This window comes from Amia ocellicauda, chromosome 5 (genome assembly GCF_036373705.1).
Source record: "Amia ocellicauda isolate fAmiCal2 chromosome 5, fAmiCal2.hap1, whole genome shotgun sequence".
NCBI classification, from domain to species: domain Eukaryota; kingdom Metazoa; phylum Chordata; class Actinopteri; order Amiiformes; family Amiidae; genus Amia; species Amia ocellicauda.
In genome coordinates this window covers 12,193,736-12,221,631 of record NC_089854.1, presented here as the reverse complement: position 1 = coordinate 12,221,631, position 27,896 = coordinate 12,193,736, and the positions used below count along the sequence as shown (strand labels likewise).

Sequence of the window (27,896 nt, the reverse complement as noted above, 5' to 3'; positions counted from 1 at the left end):
GCCGAGCGCACCGAGAGCTGCGGGAGTTGGAAAGACACAAACAAACAGCGAGTAATTTGCCGTTGCAATAGTATTTTGTGTTATACTTATTATTATTATTATTATTATTTTTTTTTTTTTTTTAAGATTGTTTTTTTTCTCCTTGTTACTTTCTGCTAAAAACTTAAAGTCATTGCGTTGTTTGAAGCCGTGGAAATGGTGGATTATCACGCTGCTAATAATAATAATCAACAGTACTCGGCGGGTGGACAACAAGTCTACATGCAGCAGGACGACGAATGGGACCGGGACATGCTTCTCGACCCGGCCTGGGAGAAGCAGCAGAGAAAGGTGAGGGGGATGGCGGGGAGGGGTGCTGGGAGAGGTCGGGGACGCGCCGGGGCCTGGCCGACCGAGTTCACGGAATGGCAGGATTTCGTAGACGGGTAAAAAAAAAGGGAGGAAAAAAAAGAAAAGGAAAGGTCGGTCACGGGGGGGAAAGTAGGATTGTGCCCGTCAGCCTGTAATGTGCATTAGACACTGGAGTGAAGTAAACAAAACGCAACGCAACCCATTCACGACTTCCAGCTTGATTAGTGCTCATTTCTGTATTAAAATCGGAAAAATATGACCTATTGAACATGTGGTCTATTCCAGTCGTAGTGAGCCGAAATGTTGCACCCGGGGAAACGGTTAGAAATGGCAGAAGACGAGCATTGATGTATTGCATAAAAAAAATAAACTTGACTTGTATATTTGTATGATTCAGAAACACGCATCTGTGTTTTCTAGTTTGCGTGGAGGTTTGTGTAGTTAGTGGTGCTGGTGTAGTAACGGCAGCTAACTTTACATTCAACCTTTTGCTCTTGATTTGAAAAAGCTTCAGTGGGTTTGAGTTGTATTATTTTTTGCGTTTGGTTATTGGGTTGAATAAGTTCAACTGTCCAACCTGAAGCATTTATTTGACCCGATCCCTTAAAAATAAACTCATGTGAAAATGAAGAAAAGGTGGCTGCATTTTAGTTGTCCCATCCCGGCTCAACCTGTATTTTCACTTGTGATGGGGGAATTATTTTGTCCCCACACGGAAATGTTAGCATTTTGATTTTAGTTTTAGCTAGGTTTGAGCTGACCCCTGTGCGTCACAAACATTGATTCACTTTGGTTTCAGGTAAATGTCAGATGTGTTGATGGAGGGGGAGCAGGCGGCTGTTGGAGGTTGTTGGTTGGTGTTGGCTGTTGGTTTTTGGGGTGTGGGACGCTGTAGGTATGTCGGGACATCTTCTGCATTTTTTCGGTGATGCAATGCATACCTGAGCATTTACTTACAACTCATACCAACCGCCACGACCATGTTTTCTATATACATCATTATTACTGTATGATTATTTCCCCAGTAAACGTTTGCATGCCAAGTCTTAATCGCGCAAACAGGATTTGGTGTATTCAATGCAAAAGGGGCGCGGTTGATATTCAGACAAACACCGTTTATTTTTTTTTCCACACACTTGGCTGAAGTAGCAACGACGCCAAAATGAGCCCGAAACTCCAAAGTCGGCCAGTACTCGTATCTATATCTGTCACCTTGCAAAGCTAGGCTAACTTATGTACCTATTTCAGGGTTCAAAGTCTGAATGATTAACAGTCACACTGCTTTAGGACACTTCAAGGGACACGGGCACAGCAGGGCGACATTTTTGCACAACCTTGACGTTTAACAATCCATGCATTTGCTAGGTTATGCTTTTTTTTTTAATAATAATTAACGCACAGCAGTTAAATCAATGTCAGACTTTGCGTGCGACCCTGTCAAGTGCGGGAGATAATAAATACGCGGTACATGTCTTTATTGTAGAGCTGTCTGCTAACATAGTGATGCACAAACTATAGAAACAAAAACGCGTCTTTAATTGGTTTATACACAGCCGCCCATTTACTATGTATTTTTGTGAAGTGTAACAAAATAGAAAATGTGCCTAAAGACTTGTTTTACAGTAGCCACACGTTTGTATGTAGTGCATTGTGTCCTGTTAGACTGGGCGTTAGTCGGGCACTGTACTGCTATTCACACAGTCAAGGCATCCTCTGTGTGCCATTCATATCAACTGCCTGGGTGTGACGTTGGTTTCAGGGAAATTAAATAAATAAATGTAGAAAAACCAAGGGCATATTTGTGTTGAGTGGAAACCCTATGGCGCGCTTCTGTGGACGCTGTTGCCAAAGAGCTCAGAAGTTAATGATCGACTCTTTTTTCTTTCCGACCCTGAAGACTCCCCTTCCTGCGGCCGGCGCGCTGTCCTGCAAACGGTTGACAGGCGGTTGTGAAATGCGGTACTTGCGGCTTTCATCGGTTCCACAATCCCCCGTGTCTTTTGTCAGTGTGTGCCTGTGTTCCTTGTTTTTGTCTAAAACCCGAGGAAGGAGTGCATTCTTCTCTTTATTACTAATCTTCACGTGTTGAAGTGATGCATTTGTCCTATAGGTGTGCATTGAAAAGCACAGCTGCATTGTTGCGCTGAAATAGCCACCGTGAGAAAGCTGAACAGCGTCTGCTTGTGCATACATTAATAAGAAAATACAGCACGGCGCAGTGCAATACCTAAAAATACAAATCGAGATACTACGCCGGGAAATGCAGTGCAGCCGTGCAAAACGCCACACTAGGCACCACGAACAGTGCAACCAAGCGTTTTAAAAAGCATGCTTGTGATAGCGGCTGTCAGGTATCGGTGCTACCCAGAGGTTCAGACATTCATTTTTAACAAGTCGCCTACATTTAGATAATGTACGTCTATACTCTCTGTGATCTTGATTCGTATTGTTGTACTTTTTATGTATCCATGTGTATGTCGTCTCGCAAGGTGTGTCTCATGCTGTAAACTTAGATTTCCTTACAGATGAAATAATGTGGAACAGTAGAGCACAGTAGCCAGCTGAACTTTAGTTTCTTAAAGCTGTTTATGACTTGCTGGAATGTGAAGAAACATACCTCATTGGCATTTAAAAAACAAAAAAATAATAAACGTTTGGTTTAAGGGGAGAGGTCAACACCCAGCATGAAACAGAGCCGGCACCAACACCTAAAACAATTCCTTGTTTCTCTGCATGTGGGTCACATATGGTGATGGACACAGGAAGTCACAGGGGCTTCTTGTCCACAAAAGTGATGGGTGTTGGAACATGATTCTTTTTATATGGTGGGAATTTGTATTTTGTTTATTGCATATTTTGTGTAATTGAATTAGAATGTAATGGTGCTGTAGTGTTTCCACCAAAACAATGCTGAGCATTGTCTCCTTTTCAGAAAAATAATAAAATGTATATATCCGCATGACCCCAGTGATCTCGGCTTGCTTTTCACATTCTTTGAATATCTGACTCATGTAAGGAAAAAAAATACAAAAAATCTTGTGCAACCTGTAATTTCTCAACCTACCCCTTCAACTTCCAATTTTAATTTCCTGAGTCTTATCTTACTTTACTCTGCAGTTTCACTAACTTGCACTGTGATGTAACCCTCCTGTTATGTTAAAACCTTTCCACAGTCATTCTCAACACCTCTTTATTGCACTGTTACTAGACTCTATCTTCAGTCATTGTGCCACAATGTAGCTTTTACTGCTGACATTTTATTGTTCTAAAATTCCTCTCTGTAAGTATACAAGGCTACTGTGTTCAATGCAAGTCATTTTATAGAAGGGCAACAGGCACATCAATTTGCAGAGTAGCAAATTCGCCACCCCAACCCCGAGGAGAAAAAAAAAAAAAAAAAGTGGAATGCATGTCCTCACATTTTCCATTGTATCTGATTTGTAAGAATTGCATACACAGGACATAGGATAAGTAAAGTGGGGGAAAAAAACATATGGGATATATATATATATATATATATATAGATATATAGATAACCCATAAGTCTTTTTTTCTTATTGTTTTCAGTTATTGGGCTCAGTTAGTTACTCAAGTGTGTGCCAGGCTTCCTCTGTTCGAAGGTTTAGAGACACCTGTAAAAGCAGCAAGCACTGCTTCTCTCCAGGAACAGGACTGGATTCCCCCTGCTTAGACTGCAGATCAGAGTAATGCATTACAATGTAATAGGGCTGGGCGATATGACTTAAAAATAATATCTCTATTTTTAGAAGTTTGGGTGATACACGATGTATATCTATTTCTTGTTTTTATCCAATCAAGCCATAAAATAAGACCAAAGACATTCAAACTACAAGTATTTCGTTAATCCTTCAATAAGCAAAACTAACAAATACTACATGCAGGCTGTCATGGTAAATATATGCAGAATGCAACACATTACAGGGCAAGTGTTGTGTGATTACTATTATGTGTGTTATGTGATCTATATATGACAAAGACATATACATATGTGTCTATATATATATACACCTACATATACATATATACACAAGTATAAAAATAGCTGGCGTTACAATAGTTTTAATAAATCTTAAATGCGGGGTGCCTTATCCCAGGGATTTTATATAGAATGGTACAGCAGCTCCCGTCTAAAAACAGTCCATATTCACCGATGTCTCGAACATTATTTATTAGAGAAAAAGTGAACATCATAATGCTTACGCGTTTCGACTTATCTTCCTCAGACCACATATATACATATACACAGTATGATTTACTGTCACATAACAATAACACAAGTAATAGTAATCACGCAACACATGCGCTGTAAAGGTACAGATTCAGGTAGATTTAGCACAGCCGGGTTTATAGTAGTGCATTAACATCTGCTGGACAGAGACATTTCTCCTCTGACTGTCGCGTCTCGATTCTACTTACAAATACAGCACGTTGTTAATACAAAATAGTTATAATAGTAATAATAATAATACAACTGTTGAACCACTTCACCATCTTAATAAAAAGAAAATGATACTTTCTGCATGTGTTTGCATTGCTTTCCAATTTATTAAAATGCAAACAAACGTTATTATTATTTTTATACAAATGATATCAGTCTAAATTAGAGGGGGTGGGGGGTGCTTGGAGATCGAGTTCAGCCCGGCGACGAGAGCGGGGCGCAACGTGTGCGCTTGCGCATTAAAGCATCTCTTGGTTGTGTTGGTTATTGTGTGTCAGTTCTCTCTCCTCATGTCTGTCTGTTTCTGATGCACATTTCTTGCCGCATCCGGCACGATATAAACGATATAGCATAATATGAAACGATACTTTTATCGTCATACGATATATATAGTCATATCGCACAGTCCTACAATGTAACTTAGTATAGAGCAATGCAGTATATTACAATACTGTACAGTGAAATACAATAAAAACCATACACGACACTGCAGTAAAGGGAGAGCTACAGTGTTAAATACTGAAGTGAGTTGATGCCTCACAGGAGTTAATGCGACAGGCTACAGGAGTTTGGGTTTATCTGGGGTTTCGGGTAATAAGACCAAGATAATCTCTTTGCTGGGTTGCATGAGAGTTTCCGCTGACATGATTGTGATTTTGTATTGAAGGGAAAACAGTTTAATTAGGCTTAGTTCATTTTTGTAATGCCAATGTCTTACCAACTGTGTGTGACCTGCTGGTTCAGGGGGACTTTACTAACGATGATGTATACTTTATTTTTTTTGTCTTGATCTGCTGCTTGATGATTAATTCAGTGATTACTTGAATTTAATCAAAACTCCAGGGCAGTTTTACACTCGCCTTTTGGTTAAAGGCCAACCAAGGTATCTTGACTGGTTCCTTTAAAAGATATATTGTCAGAAGATGTTTTGCTCCTTGACGTTATCGCGTTAAGATAAAGAAACATGGAGCCTAAATACTTCCTGCAAGGGTTACAGCATATTAGGTACACCATTTTTCTTGCTGACCACTTTGCTGTATCTATTGTTCACCCCTGAGCCATCTCTGTCCCTAGTAGTTACCATGAGTTAGTAAATAAAAAATGTACGTCTCCAAGTTACTGTTTTAGGAGAGTATCTGTGGCCTTCAAGAGCTGATCCAGGCTGTCTCTGCACCCTGTACAGAGCTCTGCCATGCTGGGACACTAAAGAGATGCACAATATGCAAGATTATACCAAAGTGCTACACGGTTGTATAGGGAATGGGCATGGAGACAGAGGGAGGGGTAGGGATTGGGTAGATGAGGAGATTAGGTGTTTTAGGGAGCAGCAGACGTGTGAGGGAATGGGCAGGAGAAGGAGGGGAGGACAGGCAGGAAGGCGGCTTTGTGCTGTGTTCTCGGCGTGTTGCTGCATGTCTGTGTGGATTGGCAGGGTGTGCGTGGTGCCGCACAGGGCAGGGCTGTGTCAGTCCGTCTCACCCTCCTTCTGTCTGTCCTGCAGGATCTTCACGCATTGCAGGGCCAGTTTCGGTCTAATCTATTGTTTCTCTCTGTGCTTATCCTGTCTATATTGTAGCCAAGTGGGGGCACACACTTGACGCACTCAGTCTCTTTCTCTCTTTCACTCTCTCGCATACTGAGAAGCGGCATTGATCACACAGTGATACAAGGTGAAATTCAGTTTCTGCTCATCTGAGTTGTGGTCAGATGGACAGAGTGCAGAAGCGAGGACAGTGCTGCAGATAGTCAGTGTGTGTGTGCGTATACTGTCACTGTCTTTGTGTAAGTATCCATGTACTTGTCATTGTGTTTGTGTACTGACGCAATGTGCGTCTCTGTATGCGTAGGTTTGCTGTGATGGGGCCTCTCTCCCCTGAGAGCTGTCAGTCGCTTGTGTGTCTGGGTGGAATGTGCTTGGGGGGAGGGGGTAGGGAGGGAGAGTGAGCAAGCGAGGGGGTTGAGAGACTGAACGAGGGAGGGAGTGGGGAGACAGGCCAGGAATGTTCATTCAGGATAGTTTTTTCTTCCCCAACAGCACGCACTTCTCTTTGTGGGGGGGGAGTAAACTGCACCTACTTTCTGGGTAAACAAAAATCTGTGTTCCGTTGTTCTGCTTCTCTATAGAGATAAAGACCTAATACTGAGGTTCCCCATTATAACCCTGATTGTGCCCTGCTGGGAGGGAGGGAGACAGGTGGGGGGAGGGGACCGAGGGGAGACATGATAGAGGGGTTGTTGGTTGTTTCTAGGGGGCAGTTCCTCTCCCAGTTTCACTAGGCTGTCAGAAATGCCACCTGACCACATTTGAAGTTTATCTTGGTTTTTTTGGTGTCTTTTTTGTTTCTGGTTGAGTGAGTTGTTTTTAGGAGGCAAAAAAAAAAGTCTGAATAAACCACTTCTCTCCAGCAACATTTATATTTTCAAATTTAAATATGAAAAACAGATAGGATCACAAAGTTAATCAATTCAATAAAATCTACATTTGTGTACAAATAGTTTTTTTTTGTGTTTTTTTCTGTTCTTGTAAACTTAGCAATTATTCTGTTACTGTAGTTACCGGTCTGGACTGGACTTTACTGCTGTAGAGTCGATCGTTGATTTCCCTGGGGTTTGCCATGCAGACGTATCGCACTATTAATGCTTTAGTGATTCAGAGTGTCATTGATGGAATTGGGAGTAGTCAGTCTGTCTGTCTGTCTGTCTTTTTTGGGAACAGGAATATATTAACTTTAATTGGAACATTAACTGTTCCTGTTTCAAATTCCCAATTCCCATGCCAAGTATCCCAATTCCAGAATAAAATATCAACTATCCTCTGGCTGTTGACTGCACTCACTCACGAGCATTAATTCTCCAACCCGGACACGACAGACAGACAACCCTTTTGCCGCCTTCATTTCACAGAGAAATAAGAAGGACCTGTATTCACACAGCCAGCGTGCCTAACGGGGCCTATCTCATTCAAAACAGTAAGATAAAAGCTGTGCCAGAAATCGGCCTCTTCAGTTTTGTCCGCTGGCTGGCTGTTGCCATGAAGGGCAGAGCCGATCGCTCCCTGGACCCTGTGATTCCTTTCCTGAAGGACACTGGGGGTCAGTTTGCTGCTTGCCCCTGGCCAGGCGCGCAGCAAGATAATGGTGTGGGGGTGAGGCTCTGCGGGCCAGAGGCTAGCTGAACATTGGCGAACCGCTTCGCCACTTGCCATTCAGTTGAACAATGTCTCTCAGCTTCCTCCACTGCCATGGGGAAGAAGGGAGCACTTCTCTTCTCGTAAAACCTCAGGGAAGGGTAGGAAAGGGCTGTTGGGGGGAGGGGGGTGTAATATAGAAAAAATAAAATGTATTTGTTATATTGTTATCGATTTGATTGTTGTAAGCATGTAGTTAATATTCCTACCATTTTAATCTCTGTATACAAAAAAATACATTTACTCTCACACTGCCTTTGCCCCCACAAAATCTAAATAAATAAAAGGCAGTTAAAATCCAGTTGAAAGTCTTTATAAATTAACTACTGGTTTACAAGGTTTATACACCTTTTTTTTACTGCATTTGCAGTTTCCTAACCTTTGTATGTCTGTCTCTGTATACACAGTGACTGGGGTGTTTATTTATTTTTTGACTGGACATTTGCCCTGTGATTTGTTGTGGCTTCACACACCTGTGCTTGGAACTGGACCTTCAACTGCCTTTGAAAAGTAACTGTATACAAGTCTCCCCCCCCCCCCCCCCCCCACACACTCATTTTGACTTTTGTCTTTTCTGAGTTTTGGAGACCAATGTAATGATTCTCACTGACTAAACGGGGTGAAGATGTTCAGAAATTAGTTCAATAGTAGGTCAATACTCTCATGCACACCAGCTTAGAGAGAATTAGAGACTGAGAGGGACGTGGAGACTAAACAAGATTGGAGTGAGGTTGACAAATACCAAAAGAAAGGGAATTTGGGATGGAAGGCTGGGCAGGAAGGAGCAAACTGCCAGGCCCTGAAAGCAGTGACGTCTGAGCAGCAGGTCTTGACAGTTAACCCTACACACCCTCCCAGGTAGGCAGGCTGGCGGCTCTGTACTGCTCTGCCTGCTAAATGTAGGACTTGGCTGTGTCTGTGCCACACAGCTGCAAACAGCTGCTTGAAATTTGACATGGGAGTAGGATGGGGACAGGAGGCTGTAGGAGTGGGGTCGGTTGGGGGAGGATACATACAGTATGGCTATTTGTCACACTTGCTGAAGTCTTCAAGATCGATATTCTGGCTGAACTCTTGAGTACAGACCGGAAGTGTGTGTTCCCGGAGTGGAGTGTGTATACATGGTTTTTATTTATATTTGTGTGTGTGTGTGTGCATGTTTCCTATATATTTAAAGGCAGGGTTGTTCATAGAGATATGAACGGGGGTTAGAGGGTTGTCTAGAAGGCCGCCCCTTTGAAACCAAGACTCTTCAGTCAGTTTCTTCATTATTAATACCTGTCAGGCTTAATAAGTGGCATGGTAAAGCAACACAAAAAATCCCTTTGATTTCACCCCCCCTGCCTGTAGGACTAATCCAGCCCAGGCACACTCAGTCTCCAGGATCAGCAGGGGGGGTGGGTTGCCACTCTTTAAATATTAACACACTGCCCAGGGGCAGCGGACACATCTGCAGCGTTGAAATTGTAATTATTTCAAACTGTATCATTGGTGCTGCTACTGCTGCCCTAACTCCTATTGTCCTGTCCATCACTGTCCTTGTCTGTCCTGTGACTCTGCAGTCCAGTGCCTGCTCGGTGTGAAGTTATCTTAGGGGAGAGGGCAATTACACCAAAAGCACATGAGAAAACAACCCCCCCTCACCACCAACACAGCAGTGGCAACTATCTTTGTCTCTTTCATCAAGGCACTCGTTTATTTTCCTTTTTTACTGCCGTTTGAGGCGACGGAGGGGGTGGGGGGTTGTTTGTGCCCCTGGCAGTTCAAATTGGTGTCCCTAGAGTTCCTCAGAGGCGGCTGCGGTGCTTCTGATTTATAGGCTGGACGGTGTAGCTGCTACTATGGAAAAACCTGCTTCCCTTTCCTGGCCAACTGCTAACCTTCTCCCAGTGACCTGTGTGTTAGTCTGTGAATGAGGTATTTAGGAGGAGGGGGTAGGGGGTTGGATTGAGTGATTGGCAGCTGAACTGAAAGGAGAACAAAATAATAAATAAAATTGAATTGGGTGTGAATTTGAGAAAAAGCTACAAGGTTTAATGAAAAGAAGATTATATTTATTTTCTTTCTCCATCAAACCCCACCTTTGCTGTCTCACTGTTTTGGTGATGAGTCTTCTAGTGAGAGAGATGGTGAGAGATAGACAGTGAGGGAACTTTACAGAGATCTGTCCTAAAACAAGACTGAGAGACGGACAGACGCAGAGTTTTATCTCGTCTCCGCGAGATGTGTGAACTGGGACAGGAAGTTCATGTTCGAGTGTGAGAGAGACTCATACAGAGACGCAGGGAAAATGCAGATGCTGGTTTTATTTGCAAACAGCCAGACTAGGCTTTAGGAGGCTGTAGGGTTCAAAGCTTAAGCAATATTTTTCCTAGAATTCTTGTGGATTTTGTACCGAGCTGCTATGCCGCTGATGGCCCTGATGCACTGGTATTTGGTTCTCAGTGATTTTGTTCCTGCATGTGTGCTCGTCTGTGCGTTTTCACTCTTTGCAGTGTGAGGCGGTCAGTGATTCACACCAGCATGTCAGGAATGTCTGAAGAATTTGGGTTGGGGGGGTAGTTGGGTGTGTCCTCAGGTCTGGGAGCATAAAGGGACACACAAAGGGACACTGAGACATGTGGATACACAGGAGAGATGCATACACACAGACAGAGGAGGCACAGCTCACACAAACCGATGCACATGCTCACACTCACTCGGAAAGACATTCCAACAAGAACACAAAGGTGAGACTCCCCCCTCCCCCTGATAAGCACTCGGGGGGTGTGGCTCGGAACAGGTGTTCCACGGGTTCTGAGACGCACCCACTGGTTCCCTTGCCATGGAGACAATTGGCTAGCTGCGTGACCTTATAAGGAGATGAGTGAGATGCAGAGTGAGAGAGGAAGGAAGAGAGAGAGACTGAGAAATGGGGGATGTGTCACTCAGTGGCTGAGCCTGTTGGTCTGGTTTGGCGACATTGTCTCAGTCACACAGTATCTCTATCGGTCTTCCTTTTATTTCTCTTACTTTATTCTACAGTGGTCAGGGTGGGGCAGAACCTGTTCCTGGAGATGTACAGTCCAGTACAGCAGGGTCTCCAGCCCTGCTCCCAACCTTGTACAAACTCTTCCCATCGAGTGCCATTAAAATAAAACGCTTTACACATAATGGGTTAGACTAAAGCAAACAAGTCATTTCTTGGTAAAAGCCCTCTGCACTGTGCTAATTATACAGCAAGAGCAGTTGTACATACTCCACTTTGTAAATTCTAAGTGTCTGAAGACTACCTGCTGCCCTGGGCTGCAGCGGTCCGCCGGGAGCAGGTCTTCGGCAGTGGTCTGGACTGGGGTTGGGCCTCTAACCAGGCCACAGCGCTGTGAAGGAGTGCTGGAGTGACACAGGGACAGGGCCAGTGTCTGGAGTTTTTTTCTATACAGAAAAAATACATTTATACATGTCTGTTTTTATATATATATATATATATAATATAACTTCTGCACAGTGCAGTATTCACTTGCCTCTAACCTTCTTACAGATGTGTAGATATTGATAACCACAACACTCTGATATAGGTGCACAAAGTACTCGCTCACACTGTATGTGTGTATATATACTCATTGTTAGAAGCTCTTGCTATCCGCTCTTTCCTGCAGTTCTGAGGCCTGTGCACTGTTCCGCTCTGCTCTGCGCTGTGCTGAGTTGAGCTGTTAGTTGAAACAAGCGCCTGCAAACCACAGCCTATTAAAATCAAGATTGCAGGGTCACACTCGACTGTGGTGTTTATTTTGTCTGTATATATATGTATTATAAGTCAGTTTTATTTCTTGCCTGTTGTGAGATTTCAGAGGTCTTGCTTTTTTTAAAAATTATTCCTGGTTTACTTTTGGTAAGGGGGGAGCTGTATGTGTTGTGGCTCAAAACTATTAATGCACCTTCATATCATTTTGTGTTGAAGTGGCGTCAGTGTTATAGCTATAGTTACAGAAATGGTAAGCAGAGTCTCTAATCTCTGTGCCAGGCAGCAGTGTGGTAGGCCAGGCTGTTTATTTGCAGGGCTTGTTTGTAATGAAAAGGTTCCTGCAGCTAATCAGAGTGGATTATAGTAGGGGATAGTAGTATGGCATGGCAGGTGTGGCCTCTGTAGAAACTCGGAAGTGATAAAGACTGCAGGAGGGTGCAGCTTTCCTTACAGGAAGGTGGAGAAAAGGGATGGCAGGTGAGCGGGAGTGCAAGAAGCATGTGGTGATGTCACCAGGGTGGGGGAGGTGCAGGGGAGGGTTGTGTGCGTGGGTGGGTGTGGCAGACAATGACATCATAGTACAATAAAAATGAAGTAATCTGAAATGATACATTCTGCAGGACTCGGTTCCTGGAATGAGTCCCTTCCTATTTGGCAGGAAGGGTGTGTGTGTGAGGGGGTGGTTGGGATAGTATGGTGGGGGGAGGGGGTCTCCAGCCCTGGTCCTTAGAAGCTGCTGTGGTACAGTACAACAGGGGTCTCCTGGAGAGCTACAGTCCAGTCCAGTATTTTTTTTGGATCATGCCACAGTTATGGGTCTGTTTTTATTTTTTATGTAGACGCAGAGCTGTGTCAGCAGTTTACTGGACTCTTGGTTGGCAGAGGGGGGGGGCAGACAGGCAGGCCCTTCGCTTTCTGGTGTATTTAGTCTGGAGCCCCTTATCTACCTTCCTGCCTCCGCCGTCTGCCCCCCCAGCAGGTCCTCTGTGAAACTCAAACTCCGGGAAAGTTTCCTTTCAGAAGCTCCTGCAACATATGTAAATAAATTTAATGAAAAGAGATTTTTCTATAAAACAAGAAATGCAGACATATTGTTTTTGTGGTTGTTTAATCGATAAACTGTTAATGGAGCTTGGTTCAGTCCTGCTGGCTGTTGACGTGCGTCCGGTCTGTTTAGCTTTCAAGGCTCCCAGTCTTTCCTGCTCCTCTCTCGGACAGGAAGCTCGTTAGTGGCCATTTGATTAACGAGGTTAAGTGGGGGTCGGGGGGGGGCTTAATTGTGCTAGTGCCTTGCCAGTGGCTCTCGCCACCTCTCTCCCTCACCACCTCTCACCGTCTTACTAAATCTCTTGCCTTCTCTTTTTCTCTACTCTTGCTCTGTCCACTATTTCTTTCCCCCTCCATCTCTCTCTCTATCTCTGAAGTTGTTGATGTTCAGGATGTGATGTCCCAGTTTAAAGCTCTCTAAAAGCAGGAAGTGCATTTTTCACATTCTTTGAAATCTCTCCGACTAAATCAGGATGACATTCATTCTTTTAATAGCCTGCTGCTCCCCCTCTTCCTACCTCCCTTGGTCACTGAATGTGTGTGTGTGTGTCAGTGTGTGAGTAAAAATGAGTATTGGAATTTGTGAGCCATAAGTGCGATGTTTAATTGGATTAGTGTTTGTGTCTGTCAGTGTGATTAAAAATGTGCGTGTCTATGTGTTTGTCAGTGTGTTTATGAACTGATGCCCTTATCCAGGCTCACTTAGCTTTCACAAGAATCATTTTCAAGCATTACTCATGTACAGTAATACAATCTGTACAAAATACCATTAGCATTCATCTTAGTACAATGAGTGTATCAATGTGTGGGCATACCTGTGTTGTCCAGTAAGCCTTCATAGTACATGCCTGGGATTCCAGGCGTATGACATTTCTGCTCTACTCACACAGCAGGTGTGTTCGGTACATATACTCCTCCACCTCCACATGTGACGCACACTCTGAGCTCAGCTCTCCTGCTTCATTTCGCAAGTAAAGTGTGTGTCAGTGTGTGCATGTACCTTTACTCTTTGTCCGCCTCGGTTTACGGTCTGTGTGAACGCTTCTGTGTTGGTGTGTGTATGTCTGTGTGCAGGTGCGTGTTGGGGTGCAAATCTGGGTGTGTGACGTGGTGTCCATTTATAATCAGTGTTCCAGTCTGTGTCCGTCTGTCCGTCCCTGCCCGTAAAAGACTGCAGTTCACTTGAGAATAGCCTGACTCCTCCTATTTCCAGTTGCTGCACTGTGCTAAACAAACTAAGAAGCAAAGTAACATCTTTGTGCACAGCTGAGAATTCCTAAAACCCTGCAGTAGGTTTTGACTGAGACACATTGAGGTGCTTGTGCTGCTGCGAGTGCAAAGGGTCCCTGGAGTGTGCATGTAGCAGAGAATGGCCACAGAGCAGTCTATTTATTTTCCTTTTTGTGTGTTTTTGTGTCCTGGTAGCAGCGGGGGGGGGGCAGAGGCTGATAATTCCAGAGCTCTGGCTAAGAATGGGTGTCCTTGCCGGAGCTTGCGTAGACGGGGAGTGATCGGGAGGCACAGAGCGAGTGGGGTGAGAGGGAGGTGGGAGGAGATGGAGAAAGAGAGGGCAGGAGGGAAGAGCATAATGTAGCGAAGTGCAGTACAGCACAGCTACAGTACATTACGGATACAGCACAGTGAGAGGGTTGCTGCAGTAGAGAGTTGACATAAAACAGCTGGTGTGGAGAGTTACACACAAACACACTGGGTTTTTCCATGCTGTGCGTGTAGTGACAGGTCTGCAGCTATGGGGAGGAGTAACACGATTGTGTATTTTTCCCCAGGTGTGTGTGTGTGTGTGTCTGATCTTGAATTTGCCAGCATGTGTCTGTGCGTTTTCACACACTTGCTGGTCTGTTTGTGTGTGTATGGGTATTTGTGTGTTCGAGTGCTTGCGTCTGTGATGGGTTGTGTGTAGTGTCTTAGTGTGTCAGTGTGTGACTGTGTCTTATGCGTGTGTGTGTGTCCTGCATCTCTCTGTGGTGTGTGGGGCAGGGTGGGGAGTGCTGTATTTTTGCTTTGGCTGCAGGGGTGAAGTTTGCTTTGGCTTGTTCAGGACCTGCCTCCTTTATTCAACTTTATAATTGCACCCCTTCCCTCCTGTAGCATTGTGTACCCCTGAGCCCTCACTAACACAGAATGGGCGTCTCATCATTGGTGGGGAAAAGGGAGCTCCTTCCACTGTGTCAGATCTGTTTTGCATAGTAGTATCCCCAGTACAGAGCGGTGCAGAGTGTCTGTCAATGGAACAAGTTCCGTTTGTCTACTGTACTGTACTGTGCAGAGCAGGGCTGTAACTGTGCTAGTGTGCATATATATTTAGTTTCTCTTGTATTTATTTTTAGGTCAGGGAAAGTTCTATGTCTGCGTTTTATTTAAGCTCTGGCAAAAGCTATTGAAATAAAAACGATCGACTCTTCTCGAATGCATGCGGTCTCTGCTATTCCTGTGTGGCAGTGTGTTTGTAGCTGTTGGTGACTGGAAGGTGTGTGTGTTGCAGTGTGTGAGGAAGGCTGGTTTGTTCTTGCATCGCATTCCTGTAACGGGAGTGGTGCCCCACTGGCAGAGAGGGACATGCCAGTGGGGGGAGACAGAGACTCGGAGAGAGACGGGGAGGGAGACATCAGTTTTCAATGTTTTAACCGATATCGGTAGTCGGCTTAAAGCAGAACTGTCTGTCTCTTTAGCTTCATGAAATTGCTGGAAGATGTCTTCCCTTTGCTGAGGGGGACAGTCATAATTCCCACTGAGTAATCCGGAATGAGGAAGCAGGCGTGCATGATTGTGTGTGTGTGAGAGAGCGAGAGAGAGTATGTGCAAATGTGTTTGAGTGTCTCTGGGAATGCGTCTCTCTGTTTTTACCTCTGTGTGTGTGTGTGTCTCTCTCTCTCTCTCTCTCTCTCGGAGCTTGACTTTGAAAGTGGCTGTGTGTCTGAAGAGTCTCTTTATACACTGGCCTCAATGGTGTCTTTGTGTGGGTGTACTGAGCTGTAGAGTGGCAGAGGGAACACCATAATGTTTTCCTATCACATCAGATAACATTGCAGTGCCAGAAGTGGGGCAGAGAGAGACAGAGGGATGAGAAAAAGCATGGGATAGGGAGAAAACTCTGATCCACTTTTAAAGAATTGAGGGAGAGGCAGAGTAAGGGAATGGCGAGAGAGAGAATTGGTGGGATAACTGGGAGGAAAGAGATGAGTAGAGGGAGGCCCAGTGTGATTCAAGTGACTGGGGTAATGAAGAGAGAGATGGGGTTTAATCCAGGTAAATACCCTGAAGTCCTATGTAAAAAGTATGAAACTATATTAAGTATTATTATGATGATGAAAATGCATCCGGTTTTACTGGAAGAGTAAAAATGTGAAAGACATGCTCCACCCAGCGAGGTGCAGCACTATTGCCGTCCACTGAATGTGACTGCAGAGCTGAGATGCACCTGGTTAAGAGGCTTTGTGAACTGAACACTACTGATTGTGATGTGTGTAGCAGTGACCTACAGTCCACTGGGACTGTGTTGTAGTGTAGTCCTGTGTGAGTGTGTAGCAGTCTAGTGCAGACCAGTGTGTAGTGCAGTGTTGATAACACTTTATAAAGCAGAGAGATGAAATTAAGTTCTCTAACGATCCTCTCCCTCTTCCTCTCCAGACCTTCACGGCCTGGTGTAACTCTCATCTGCGTAAGGCCGGCACGCAGATCGAGAACATCGAGCAGGACTTCAGAGATGGGCTCAAACTCATGCTGCTGCTCGAGGTCATTTCAGGTAATCTGCAACACTGTTTGTTGCTCTGGCTGACTGTTTGTTGCTCTGGCTGACTGTTTGTTGCTCTGGCTGACTGTTTGTTGCTCTGGCTGACTGTTTTCCTCTATCCCACCCCACAGGAGAAAGGTTACCCAAGCCCGAGAGAGGGAAGATGAGGGTCCACAAGATCAACAATGTCAACAAAGCCCTGGATTTCATCGCCAGCAAGGGCGTCAAGCTGGTGTCCATTGGGGCTGAAGGTCAGTCTGCCAGCCTGGGACACTGTATTGCACGCTGAGACACACCAAGACTGAGACACTGATGCACTGTGGGAGATAATGAGACCCACACACACACTTGCATACAGATACATGCAGTCAGACATGGGAACCAATTGACAGACTGATGAAGCTGTGCTGTACTGCAGTGCTGTAACGTAATGACTGGTCCTCTCTCTCCCTCTCAGAGATCGTGGACGGAAACGCCAAGATGACTCTGGGCATGATCTGGACCATCATCCTGCGCTTTGCCATCCAGGACATCTCTGTGGAGGGTGAGGACAACCGTTCAATGTGCCATCTGTATCCCCTCCTCCAATCCCCCGCTCTCTATTCCCCCGTCTCTTGTGTTCCTGAGATTGTGGTCATTGCTAAATTCCTGGGAATGCCAACTTCCTGAAATCCCCTATACCTCCTCCTTCCCTAAAGAGTCCGATATACATTACCTCTCTCTTTTCTCCCCTTCTATCAGAGACCTCTGCGAAGGAGGGACTGCTGCTGTGGTGTCAGAGGAAAACCGCTCCGTACAAGAACGTCAACGTGCAGAACTTCCATATAAGGTCAGGAGCTGAGTCCTGGCACGCCCGTTTCTCTCTCCTCCTCCTCCTCTCTGTGCGTTTGTTGCCACTCATCGTCCTTCTCTCTCCCCCTCTCTGTTGTCCTGCAGCTGGAAGGACGGTTTGGCGTTCAACGCGCTGATCCACCGGCACCGACCCGAGCTCATCGACTACGACAAGTTGAGAAAGGTATCGGCGGCCTGGCCCACACACCCGCAACCTGTCGGTCTCGTTTTCTGTGCTGTGTTGGTGAAATGTAACTGTTCACTCTGCTGCAGACTGAGGCAGGATGTGGCCGGTTTTGAGGAGATGTGGTCTTGTGATGGAGGCCCTGTGTGAGGTCTGACAAGGAGGTTGTTTTTCAGCCTTTGAGCTCTGACCGGTGTCTGACTCTCACTCCGCTCTATGCAGGACGACCCTATCACTAATCTGAACAATGCCTTTGAGGTGGCGGAGAAGTACTTGGACATCCCCAAGATGTTGGACGCAGAAGGTAGAAAGGACCTCTGTTCCCTGTGTGTCCTCGTGTCTTTCTCTGTCGGTCTCAGTGTGTTCTCAGTCTATTGTCTTTCTGGGTGTCTCAGTTCTCTCACTGTGGATGCTCTGTGTCTGTCTCCCCTCCCTCCCTGTCCCTTGTCTCCCCCACTCCATCTCTCTGTGTCCCTGTCTCGCCCTCTCACTCCTCTCTCTGTATAACCAGTCTTACTTCTCCCCTGCAGACATTGTGAACACAGCTCGCCCTGATGAGAAGGCTATAATGACCTATGTGTCCAGTTTCTACCATGCCTTCTCGGGAGCACAGAAGGTACCCCACTACAGCTCGGGGTCACAGGCTCAGGGCTGCGGGGCCTGGGGCGGTGGTGTAGGGGTAACCCCCCTCCCCAGCCTGCTATATGCTATCAGCACGGCTTACTCACCTGCAGAAGTATCTTGGCTAGGGTTCGATCACGACTGTATTACCCAAGCTACCCCCAAGCTGTGACATGCACACTGTCACGCACAACACAATTTTGTCCTGCTGGTTTTAACGGCACCTTTAAATTAGCATCTGATGAACATCTAGACAAAACGGGTGGTTTGAGCATAATAATGACCCCAATTAAGGCATTAAGAAATGTAATTCTCCAGTTATACTGCACAGTTGTTGAAATCTATTTTCTGCTGTCGCATTGTAATATTGTTAGTTATAGATTTTATTTTTATACTGCTGGCACATTTAATGAGCTTGCGTCCCTACATGAAGCAATTTGTTAATGAGCAGATTGTTTACCGGCCCTCTCCCTGATTGGAAAGTCTTAATGAGCTGCTGTCCTCACCTGCTCCCCAGCCCCTGAGAGAGGGAGAGCGGGGGATATAGGAAAGAGATGGAGGGGGAACTAGATTTCTCAGAATCAATTTTCATTAACTGAGCACAGCATCATTAATGTAATTATTAGCATAGTTATTTATCATTGATAAATTCAGGATCTCCGATTAGGTGTTTACACCATTCTGCACTCACACACACACACTGTGCTGTGTGTAGGACAGAAAAAAAGTAAAGGTTCAGAAGTGTTGTTGCTGAAGATGCTGATTAATGCACTGATTTGTGTCATTAAACCGACCCCCTTTTATATGCTGTTTCCCACTCTAGACTGTGTTTGTGTGGGGGCTGAGGGCACAGTCGTGATAGAGACCCTGGCTGTCTTCGTTGAGGATGCATTACTGTACTCTCCTCCTTGACTCTCCTGGGCATTTATCTCCTCTTTTCCTTGGTACTAAAAACACAACTCTTTGGCCATGGGCTGGATAGCTCTCTCTCTCTGTCCCCCTCTCTCTGTTATTAGAGAGAGAGGGTGGGGGAAGGTGCTCGGTGGTTGCAGGCTTGGCTTCACTTCACTCTCTCTCTCTTCCTCTATCGCTTCCTTTCTCCTGCGCTCGTGCTGGGCAGACATCGTGGGCACGCTGAGGCCTGATGAGAAGGCCATCATGACCTATGTGTCCTGCTTCTATCATGCCTTCTCTGGGGCACAGAAGGTGAGAGCCTTTACATACACACACACACATACATCCACTGACACACTTGAGGACACACACACCACCATAATGTGTGGGGGGACAGAGACACAATCAGCTCTTATTCTCTGATTCAGTTGCTGCTGTGATGTCTTGACTTTCCAGCCGAAAAGACCAGCCTTCTAAGCACCCCCAACACACGCGCACACTCCAGGTTTTCTGTATCATCCAACTGTAGGTTTTGAGTGTCTGTGTGTGTCTGTGCATCCCTTGACTCTCCGTTCGTGCTATACATCTCTCCTTTTCTTAGATTCTCCTTCTCTCCATCCCTTGGCAGCCAGTCTCATTCCTCTTCCCTCGGAATCCCTTCATCTGTCCTTAATTCTCTCCTTCTTTCTGCTGCCTGACAGGTATTCACTCTCCTCTCCTCTCCTCACCTCTTCTCTCCTCTCCTGGCACGCGAGTTTGTGTCCCAAGTCCTCTCTGCTTGCTGAATGTGACCCAAGCATGCCTGACTGTGATGTCTTTTGCATGGTTTGTCTTAACAATCAGTTGCTGACCAATCTAATCTTTTAAATTACATTAAACAACATAGAGATATATACTGAACACGCTAACACAACACCCAGAACGCACCAGGACACACACACACACACACACGAACACAGCCATTCTTAATCACACCAAAACAGTCCTCTCCCTCTCTCTCTCACGCTCACTGACAGTATAGGGTGGTGTTGTCTGTGTGGGGATGTGCTGTAGACTGGACTTTGTTTTATACCAGACATTGGGGGGGGTGGGTTGGAGATATAGGGAGAAGGAAAGAGGGTGCATTATCAAAACAAAGCTGTGTTTTTGTCTCTTAAGAAGAAGAAAAAAATGCAACAGATTGGAAAAAACATAGAAAATGGTGGGTTCAACCCTGGAGATTTAACATTCAGTTTCAGAAGCTCCTCGGTTTACACATTTGTGTTGATTTTAGTTAGTGAGGTATTTAGTTTTGTGTCTTGGTTTGGTCCCCACTGTTCACACAGCTGTCCCACCTGGGTGCAAGACATTTTAGTGATATTTTCTAATATATATTTGGTCTCCAGTCTGGGCTCTATACTATACTATAGTCCACACAGCGCTGGCTCCAGTCTGGGCTCTGTACTATACTACACACAGAACATTATAGACATGTAGTATTGCACTTGCAATTTCAAGTGTAAGTGTGTTCAACTACAGTGTTTTGCTCTAATGGTGGACAGGGCTGTGTGAGTTCATTCCCCCAGTGATGCACACAGATGATTGGCGCCCTGCTCACCTCGCTTTTCTCCAATAGGCTGAGACTGCTGCCAATCGTATCTGCAAGGTCCTGGCTGTAAACCAGGAGAATGAGCACCTGATGGAAGATTACGAGAAACTTGCCAGTGATGTAAGTGCTGATCCCCGTCTCTGTCTATCCCTGTCTCTGTCCATCCTTCTCTTTCTTATTGCATTAACTTACACCTCTGTCTTTCTCTCCCCCTCTCTCTGTAGCTGTTGGAGTGGATCAGGCGCACTATCCCCTGGCTGGAGAACCGGGCCCCGGAGCGCACCATGCATGAGATGCAGCAGAAGCTGGAGGATTTCCGTGGGTACCGGCGGGTCCACAAGCCACCCAAGGTCCAGGAGAAGTGCCAGCTGGAGATCAACTTCAACACTCTGCAGACCAAACTGCGGCTTAGTAACCGGCCCGCCTTCATGCCCTCAGAAGGGCGCATGGTGTCGGTGAGAGACTCGCGTTTGTACCTCTGTGTGCCTCTTTCTCTCTGAGGAATACCACTAGTGCACTGTGGACCCCATCTCATGCCCCCATCTCTCTGCAGGACATCAATGGCGCATGGCACAGTCTGGAGCATGCAGAGAAGGGCTACGAGGAGTGGCTGCTGACTGAGATCCGCCGACTCGAGAGGCTCGACCACCTGGCAGAGAAATTCCGCCAGAAAGCAGCCATCCATGAGGCCTGGACTGAAGGTACAGCACGGCGTACATAACACTGCAGCACTGACCATAACACCAGAGAGCCCCTATCTAAACAAGATAGTCAACTCTGCCTATTTCACATGGGAACTTCCATCTCTGTAGAAGCAAGTGCATTGTGTGATTGCAAGGCATATCTATATAATGGAAAACTTGCTTAATTTCCATTTCAAAGCTTTCTCTTAAAAACAATTGCATTTTTTAATTCATTTTTGTATTCGATACGCCCCTCCTTATCGTAGGCATCATTTCAATGAGCAATGTTTTTCAAAGCGCCATGATAGCACTGTCGGTCTCTGCAGGTAAGGAGGCGATGCTGACTCAGAAGGACTATGAGACGGCCTCCCTGTCCGAGGTCAAGGCCCTGCTGAAGAAGCACGAGGCCTTTGAGAGCGATCTGGCGGCCCACCAGGACAGAGTGGAGCAGATCGCAGCCATCGCTCAGGAGCTCAAGTGAGGAAGGGTTGAAGGGGGTTGGGGACTGGGGGTGTTTTTAAAAGTCTCTTGTGCAATCTCTCTTGCTCTTAACTTGCAGTAGTAATGAATGTGCTGATCCCCCTCTTTCCTGTGTGTCAGTGAGCTGGATTACTACGACAGCCCCAGTGTGAACGCTCGCTGCCAGAAGATCTGTGAGCAGTGGGACCGGCTGGGCTCCCTGACGCAGAGCCGCCGGGAGTCCCTGGAGGTAGGCACTTGCCGCCACGCTCATTGATGGATGCACGGGCTGGTGCACTGGCTCTCACACTTGTCACACACACACACACACACACTCTCTCTCTCTCTCTCTCTCTCTCTCGACGCAGCGGACAGAGAAGCAGCTGGAGTCCATTGATGGGCTGTACTTGGAGTATGCCAAGAGGGCGGCACCCTTCAACAACTGGATGGAGGGAGCGATGGAGGACCTGCAGGACATGTTCATCGTGCACAACATCGAGGAGATCCAGGTATGAGAGGGACAGTAGGAGAGGGAGGGAAGGAGGAATGTGACACAGATTGTAGTTAATATTCATGTGCTAACACTCGCTCTCTCTTGCCAGGGTCTGATCTCTGCCCACGAGCAGTTCAAGTCCACTCTACCCGAGGCTGATAAGGAGCGGCAGGGCATCCAGGGTATCCAGTCCGGCGTCCAGTCCATCGCCCAGCAGCATGGCATCCGGCTGGCCGTGGGCAACCCCTACACCTCCATCACCCCCCAGGCCATTGACAGCAAGTGGGAAAAGGTGCAGTGCATGTCTGTCTGTGCCCGTCGCTGTTTCGGGCTCTGCTCAGTGTATGTATGTCAGTGTCTGGATGGCAGCATGTGATCTGTGCTGACGGTGTCTCCCTCTGCTGGTCTCTGCAGGTACAGCAGTTGGTCCCCCAGAGAGACCAGGCACTGCAGGAGGAGTTGTCACGGCAACAGTCCAACGACCATCTCCGCCGGAAGTTTGCCACCCAGGCCAACATGGTGGGACCCTGGATCCAGAACAAGATGGAGGTGAGAGATGCTGATTGACTCCCTTCTCTTTCACGTTCACATCGCAGCCTCTTTCTTTCCCCCCAATCTCTCTGTGATTCCCTCCACTCTCTCACACACTCGCGCTCTCTCTCTCTCTCCGCGGCAGGAGATCGGGCGGATATCGATCGAGATGAACGGCACGCTGGAGGACCAGCTGAGCCACCTGCGGCAGTACGAGCAGACCATCATCGACTACAAGCCACACATCGACACTCTGGAGGGAGACCACCAGCTCATCCAGGAGGCCCTTATCTTCGACAACAAATACACCACCTACACCATGGAGGTACTGAGGCTGGGGGTTTTAGGGGACAGGTGTGGAGGCGTCTGTCCCCTTGGCTGTCAGTCTGTCCGTCCCTGCCTTCGTGTGGAATACGACTGTGCAAATCTCATTCAATCCGTTAACGTCTTGCTTTCCTTTCCCCTCCACAGCACCTGCGTGTGGGCTGGGAGCAGCTGCTGACCACCATTGCTCGCACCATCAACGAGATCGAGAACCAGATCCTCACCCGCGACGCCAAGGGCATCAGCCAGGAGCAGCTGCATGAGTACAGAGCCTCCTTCAACCACTTCGACAAGGTGCAGGGCGGGGGGAGTGGGAAAGAGGGAGGGGAGAGAGTGTCGGGGGGCAGGGGTGGGTGAGGAAGGGATGGGGTGAATGGGTGAGGGAGGGAAGAATGGGAGAGAGTACAGATGGTAAAGGATTATATGGCAAATATGTACACCACCCTGTTCATGATTTCACCCAAGTTATTTATATTTAATTTATATTATGTATTTAGTGTCTTAAATCTATCATGCATTTGTTTAATATTTATTTCACGTTAATTAGTATTTCATCTATTGAATGCATGTATTCATTGATTTTATTTTTTCACCCATTTAATTTTGTTCATCTGTTTTTGTCCCTCTTGGGAGGGTCAGACAGTTAATCTGACTCCCGATTTCAGTTGCCCACAGCAATCCTGACCATTCTGCGTTTTGTCTGTTTCCATTCTTGTTTTCTGCATGCCTACTGTCCTCCCTCCATCCCTCCATCGCACGTTGTCATCACGCCACAACCTCCAACCCTTGATCCCTCTCACCCCATGGCGCTGCATTGTGATTGGTTGATTGCCACCCCTGCCCCACTCAGGATCACAGTGGGGGTCTGATGGCGGAAGAGTTTAAAGCCTGTCTCATTAGCTTGGGCTACGATGTGGAAAGCAACAAGCAGGTATGGACAGAGTGAGTGTGCCGGCAGACGAGTGTGGGAGGAGTGAGTGAGGGACAGGGAGGAGGTTGGCCCCAGAGCCTCTTTCTCCCTCCCCCCCCCCCCCCACTTCTGTCACCCTCTGTCTGTCTGCATGCTTTTTTTTTTGTTGTTTTTTTTATCGTTTAATAACCGCTGTCTGCTTCTTGTTGCTTTTTTTTTTTCCCTCTCCTCTTCCTCCTTTTCCCTCCAAACATTCTCTTGTTCTTACTTTCTCCATCTCCACCTGCTTGTCTATCTCTCTCTCTCTCTCCCACCTCTTCTACTCCTCTGTCCTCGTTCCCTCCCTCCGTCTCTCAGAAGCGAACAGGGATGATGGACTCCGATGATTTTCGTGCTCTGCTTATTTCCACTGGCTACAGCCTGGTATGCGTCTCTTTTGCTGTGCTGTCTGTCTCTGTGCTGTGTCTGGTTGTCTCTTTCTCACTGTGCCGTCTCTTGCTGTTCTTTTGCTGTACTGTAAAACTTCTACATGTGTAATTATTGTCATAGTCAATTACACACTGTTAAGGAGTAGTTCTTAATATGATTAAATGCTTAATTAGTCCCCATACTACAGTCCCCACAGCGCTGGCTCCAGTCTGGGCTCTATACTATACTATAATCCCCACAGCGCTGGCTCCAGTCTGGACTCTATACTATACTATAGTCCCCACAGCGCTGGCTCCAGTCTGGACTCTATACTATACTATAGTCCCCACAGCGCTGGCTCCAGTCTGGACTCTATACTATACTATAGTCCCCACAGCGCTGGCTCCAGTCTGGGCTCTATACTATACTATAGTCCCCACAGCGCTGGCTCCAGTCTGGGCTCTATACTATACTATAGTCCCCGCAGCGCTGGCTCCAGTCTGGGCTCTATACTATACTATAGTCCACACAGCGCTGGCTCCAGTCTGGGCTCTATACTATACTATAGTCCACACAGCGCTGGCTCCAGTCTGGGCTCTATACTATACTATAGTCCACACAGCGCTGGCTCCAGTCTGGGCTCTATACTATACTATAGTCCACACAGCGCTGGCTCCAGTCTGGGCTCTATACTATACTATAGTCCACACAGCGCTGGCTCCAAAACGGATAAATATTTCTGTAAATATTGCCTCCATTTGACTACTCCTACATTGATCTTCTCTTACCCCCCTCTTGCCCATCTCCTAGGGTGACGCGGAGTTTGCACGCATCATGGGCGTTGTTGACCCCAACAACAGTGGGGTTGTGACCTTCCAGGCGTTCATCGACTTCATGTCCCGAGAAACGACCGACACGGACACCGCAGACCAGGTCATCGCCTCCTTCAAGATCCTGGCCGGAGACAAGGTGAGGCACAGGAGGGGCTTGAGGTGGAGGGGTGGGAAGAGAAGGGGAGGAGTTGGGACATGAGGGGTTGGAGAGATCGGGAGGGCCTGAGTTAGACTAAGGGGAGCAGGAGGGTCTGGGAGAAAGACGATCAGAGAGAGAGGCTGGGAGATGCAGGCAGAGAGTCGGAGAAACTTCAGAACTCGGTGAGAGAGACAAAACACTAACAACTGACCCCCAACGCGCTCCCCTCCCTCTCCTCTCAGAACTACATCACGGCGGAGGAGCTGCGCAGAGAGCTGCCCCCGGACCAGGCGGAGTACTGCATCGCCCGCATGGCACCCTACACTGGCCCCGACGCTGCCCCCGGAGCCCTGGACTACATGTCCTTCTCCACCGCCCTGTATGGCGAGAGTGACCTCTAAGCCCCACCCACGACCCCTGACCTTTCCCATCTACCCCGACACCCCAATCTCAGTCCCCAGCTTGACTCTGCCTGTGCTGTTTGGTTCAAGGTTAGTGGCTAGGCCTGGTCTGGGTTAAAGGTCAAGGGTTACGGATTTTGACTGAGTTGGCAAGGGGCTTTTGGTCCTTTGACCTCCGACCTCCAACTTCAATGCTCACCTCTGAGTCAACTTTGACACCCCAGACCCTCTTAATTACACAACATGACACCCTTTCTCTTACCCTAATTGAATTTTTGTCCTAGTATATATTGGGAGCCTGACCTATGAGCTCAGACCTGATCTATTGTAGTTGTAGAGCTAGTCTGTTCTTGTGGATGAGGTTATCCAGACCCTATGACCAGATCTAGTCCAGGTCTCGCCCTGGTCTGTGTTTTAGGAGTATGGGGTTGTTTGTGGGTGGGGGGTGGTGTGGTGAAGTGTGTAGGGGTTGTATGGGCCATTTGGGCTTTGGAGAGAGTGAGTGAGTTTAGTTTTGCATTGTGTGTGTGTGTGTGTGTGTGAGAGAAATGGGAGGGGGGTGGGGTGGGGCTGGGCTTCGGTTGTGGGGAGCTCTGACTGTCTGGGATGATGCTATATTTTTGAAGGGGGGAAAGGGGTGGGTTAGAACCCGTACCTGGCCCGGTCCCAGGGAGGAGGCAAAGTAGGTTTTGCAGTCTTACTCCCTGAGAGAAGGAGCAAAGGGAGGGAAGGGGAAGGGGGAGGGAGAGAGAGAGAGAGAGAGACACACACACATTTCTAACCCTGCTCTTCTGTCTGGACACTGTCTGGACACTGCTGACCTCTCTCTCTCTGTCCAGTCACTGACCCCGACCTGAATTCTGCAGGAGGGGGTTTTCATACACACACACGCACACACACACACTCTCACTCTCATACTCGTCCGCACATACCGCCAGCCTTGTCCACTGTAGTAGACTCCTCCCTTCACAGCAATGAAATCTTACTCCGGCTCCTCCTCTTCCTACCCTCTCTTTTGCCTCCTCCAGCGACCTATAGCTGTATCGAAGCCTTAATTATTTAAAAAATCTATATAAAAAAAATTATATTAAAAAGCGCAATTTAAAATGAAATTGCTCAGTTACCTTAAATAAATAGTTGGCTAAAAAAATAAGTTAATTGTTTGGCACGCAGTCACCCGACCGTCCACAGCAACTTAAACTGTTTGACAAGACTCTTAAGAAATAATGGGTTAATGATAATTTAAGAAATCTTAAGGGATTCTGTAAGGGAATATTTCTATGTACTGTATTTACACAGGAGGACTGCAGTGTGCGTTTCAGGGGGCTGCGCAATAGGCGATCAACTCTCGGATAGAGTATTTACTAACAATAGACTGGCTGCACAGATATTTATAAGTATGTATATTTTTAATAAAATTACAATAATCACATATTCTAATGTACGGATAACAAAATCTGGTCTGAGCTATACATTCCTGTGTTTATCTCGCTCTCTCTTTCTCCATGCTTCTCTTGCTTTCTCCATCTATCTCCTTCTCTCTCTGGGTTAGAGGGACTGTGTCCAATATAATTCGAGAGGGTTGGGGGGAGCGGGCACATGACCGCTGAGGAGAGAATCTTATTAAACATTCCATTATTGTCTTAATTACATAAGAAAAATTACTTCCTTTGATCTATGCAAACAACTTATTTTCCAGTTTGGTATATTCTATATATATTCTATATGACTTCAGAAGATGGAATTAACATGTGGGTTGGTTTTCAGTTTAAATAAATAAACAAGAGAAAATTAAGAAACAGAAGTACTCATTTCTACAATATTTTGTGAGGGGGGGGGGGGGGACTGTCTGGGACCAGAACCTTGATCTGTTTTTTGTTTCATTTTATTTTTCCTCTTTGCAACTTTGCAAAAGCCTGATTTGTGATCTTTTTGTACTCTGCAATATAAAGCATATCTGCTGTACTGGAATGCCGTGAGCAGCCTTCTGTCTTTACAGGTTAATCGCAAAGCACAACACACACTGACACGCGTACATAATGAGACACACTGATGTGCACACACTCGCACACTGACAC

The 27,896-nt window shown here is 46.6% G+C and overlaps 1 protein-coding gene across 2 annotated transcripts; it reads left to right on the top strand.

The window, feature by feature from the left end:
• The first annotated feature begins 70 nt into the window (after positions 1-70).
• actn4 (actinin, alpha 4) lies at positions 71-27,789 on the top strand. Of its 2 annotated transcripts, none has more exons than XM_066703824.1 (21): positions 71-330; positions 16,417-16,531; positions 16,651-16,770; positions 16,977-17,063; positions 17,261-17,348; positions 17,456-17,534; positions 17,757-17,838; positions 19,276-19,361; positions 20,665-20,757; positions 20,862-21,092; positions 21,191-21,338; positions 21,647-21,797; positions 21,921-22,029; positions 22,148-22,288; positions 22,382-22,564; positions 22,687-22,821; positions 22,949-23,128; positions 23,275-23,421; positions 23,978-24,058; positions 25,256-25,414; positions 25,660-27,789. In XM_066703824.1, exons 1-21 carry the CDS (start codon positions 196-198, stop codon positions 25,816-25,818), a joined length of 2,709 nt encoding a protein of 902 aa, XP_066559921.1. In that variant the 5' UTR covers positions 71-195; the 3' UTR covers positions 25,819-27,789. The 2 variants fall into 2 exon arrangements, with proteins under 2 accessions (XP_066559921.1, XP_066559920.1); XM_066703823.1 differs by lacking the exon at positions 19,276-19,361 and adding an exon at positions 18,065-18,150 and having other exon boundaries at positions 73-330.
• The last annotated feature ends 107 nt before the right edge of the window (positions 27,790-27,896 follow it).

Bases quoted from the DNA above. Each gene is read 5' to 3' on its own strand.
- actn4 (XM_066703824.1), top strand. From the start codon at position 196: ATGGTGGATTATCACGCTGCTAATAATAATAATCAACAGTACTCGGCG. The intron at 19,362-20,664 runs GTGAGAGCCTTT...TTTCTCCAATAG, and splicing joins CCTTCTCTGGGGCACAGAAG to GCTGAGACTGCTGCCAATCG. The intron at 22,030-22,147 runs GTAGGCACTTGC...CTCTCGACGCAG, and splicing joins GCCGCCGGGAGTCCCTGGAG to CGGACAGAGAAGCAGCTGGA.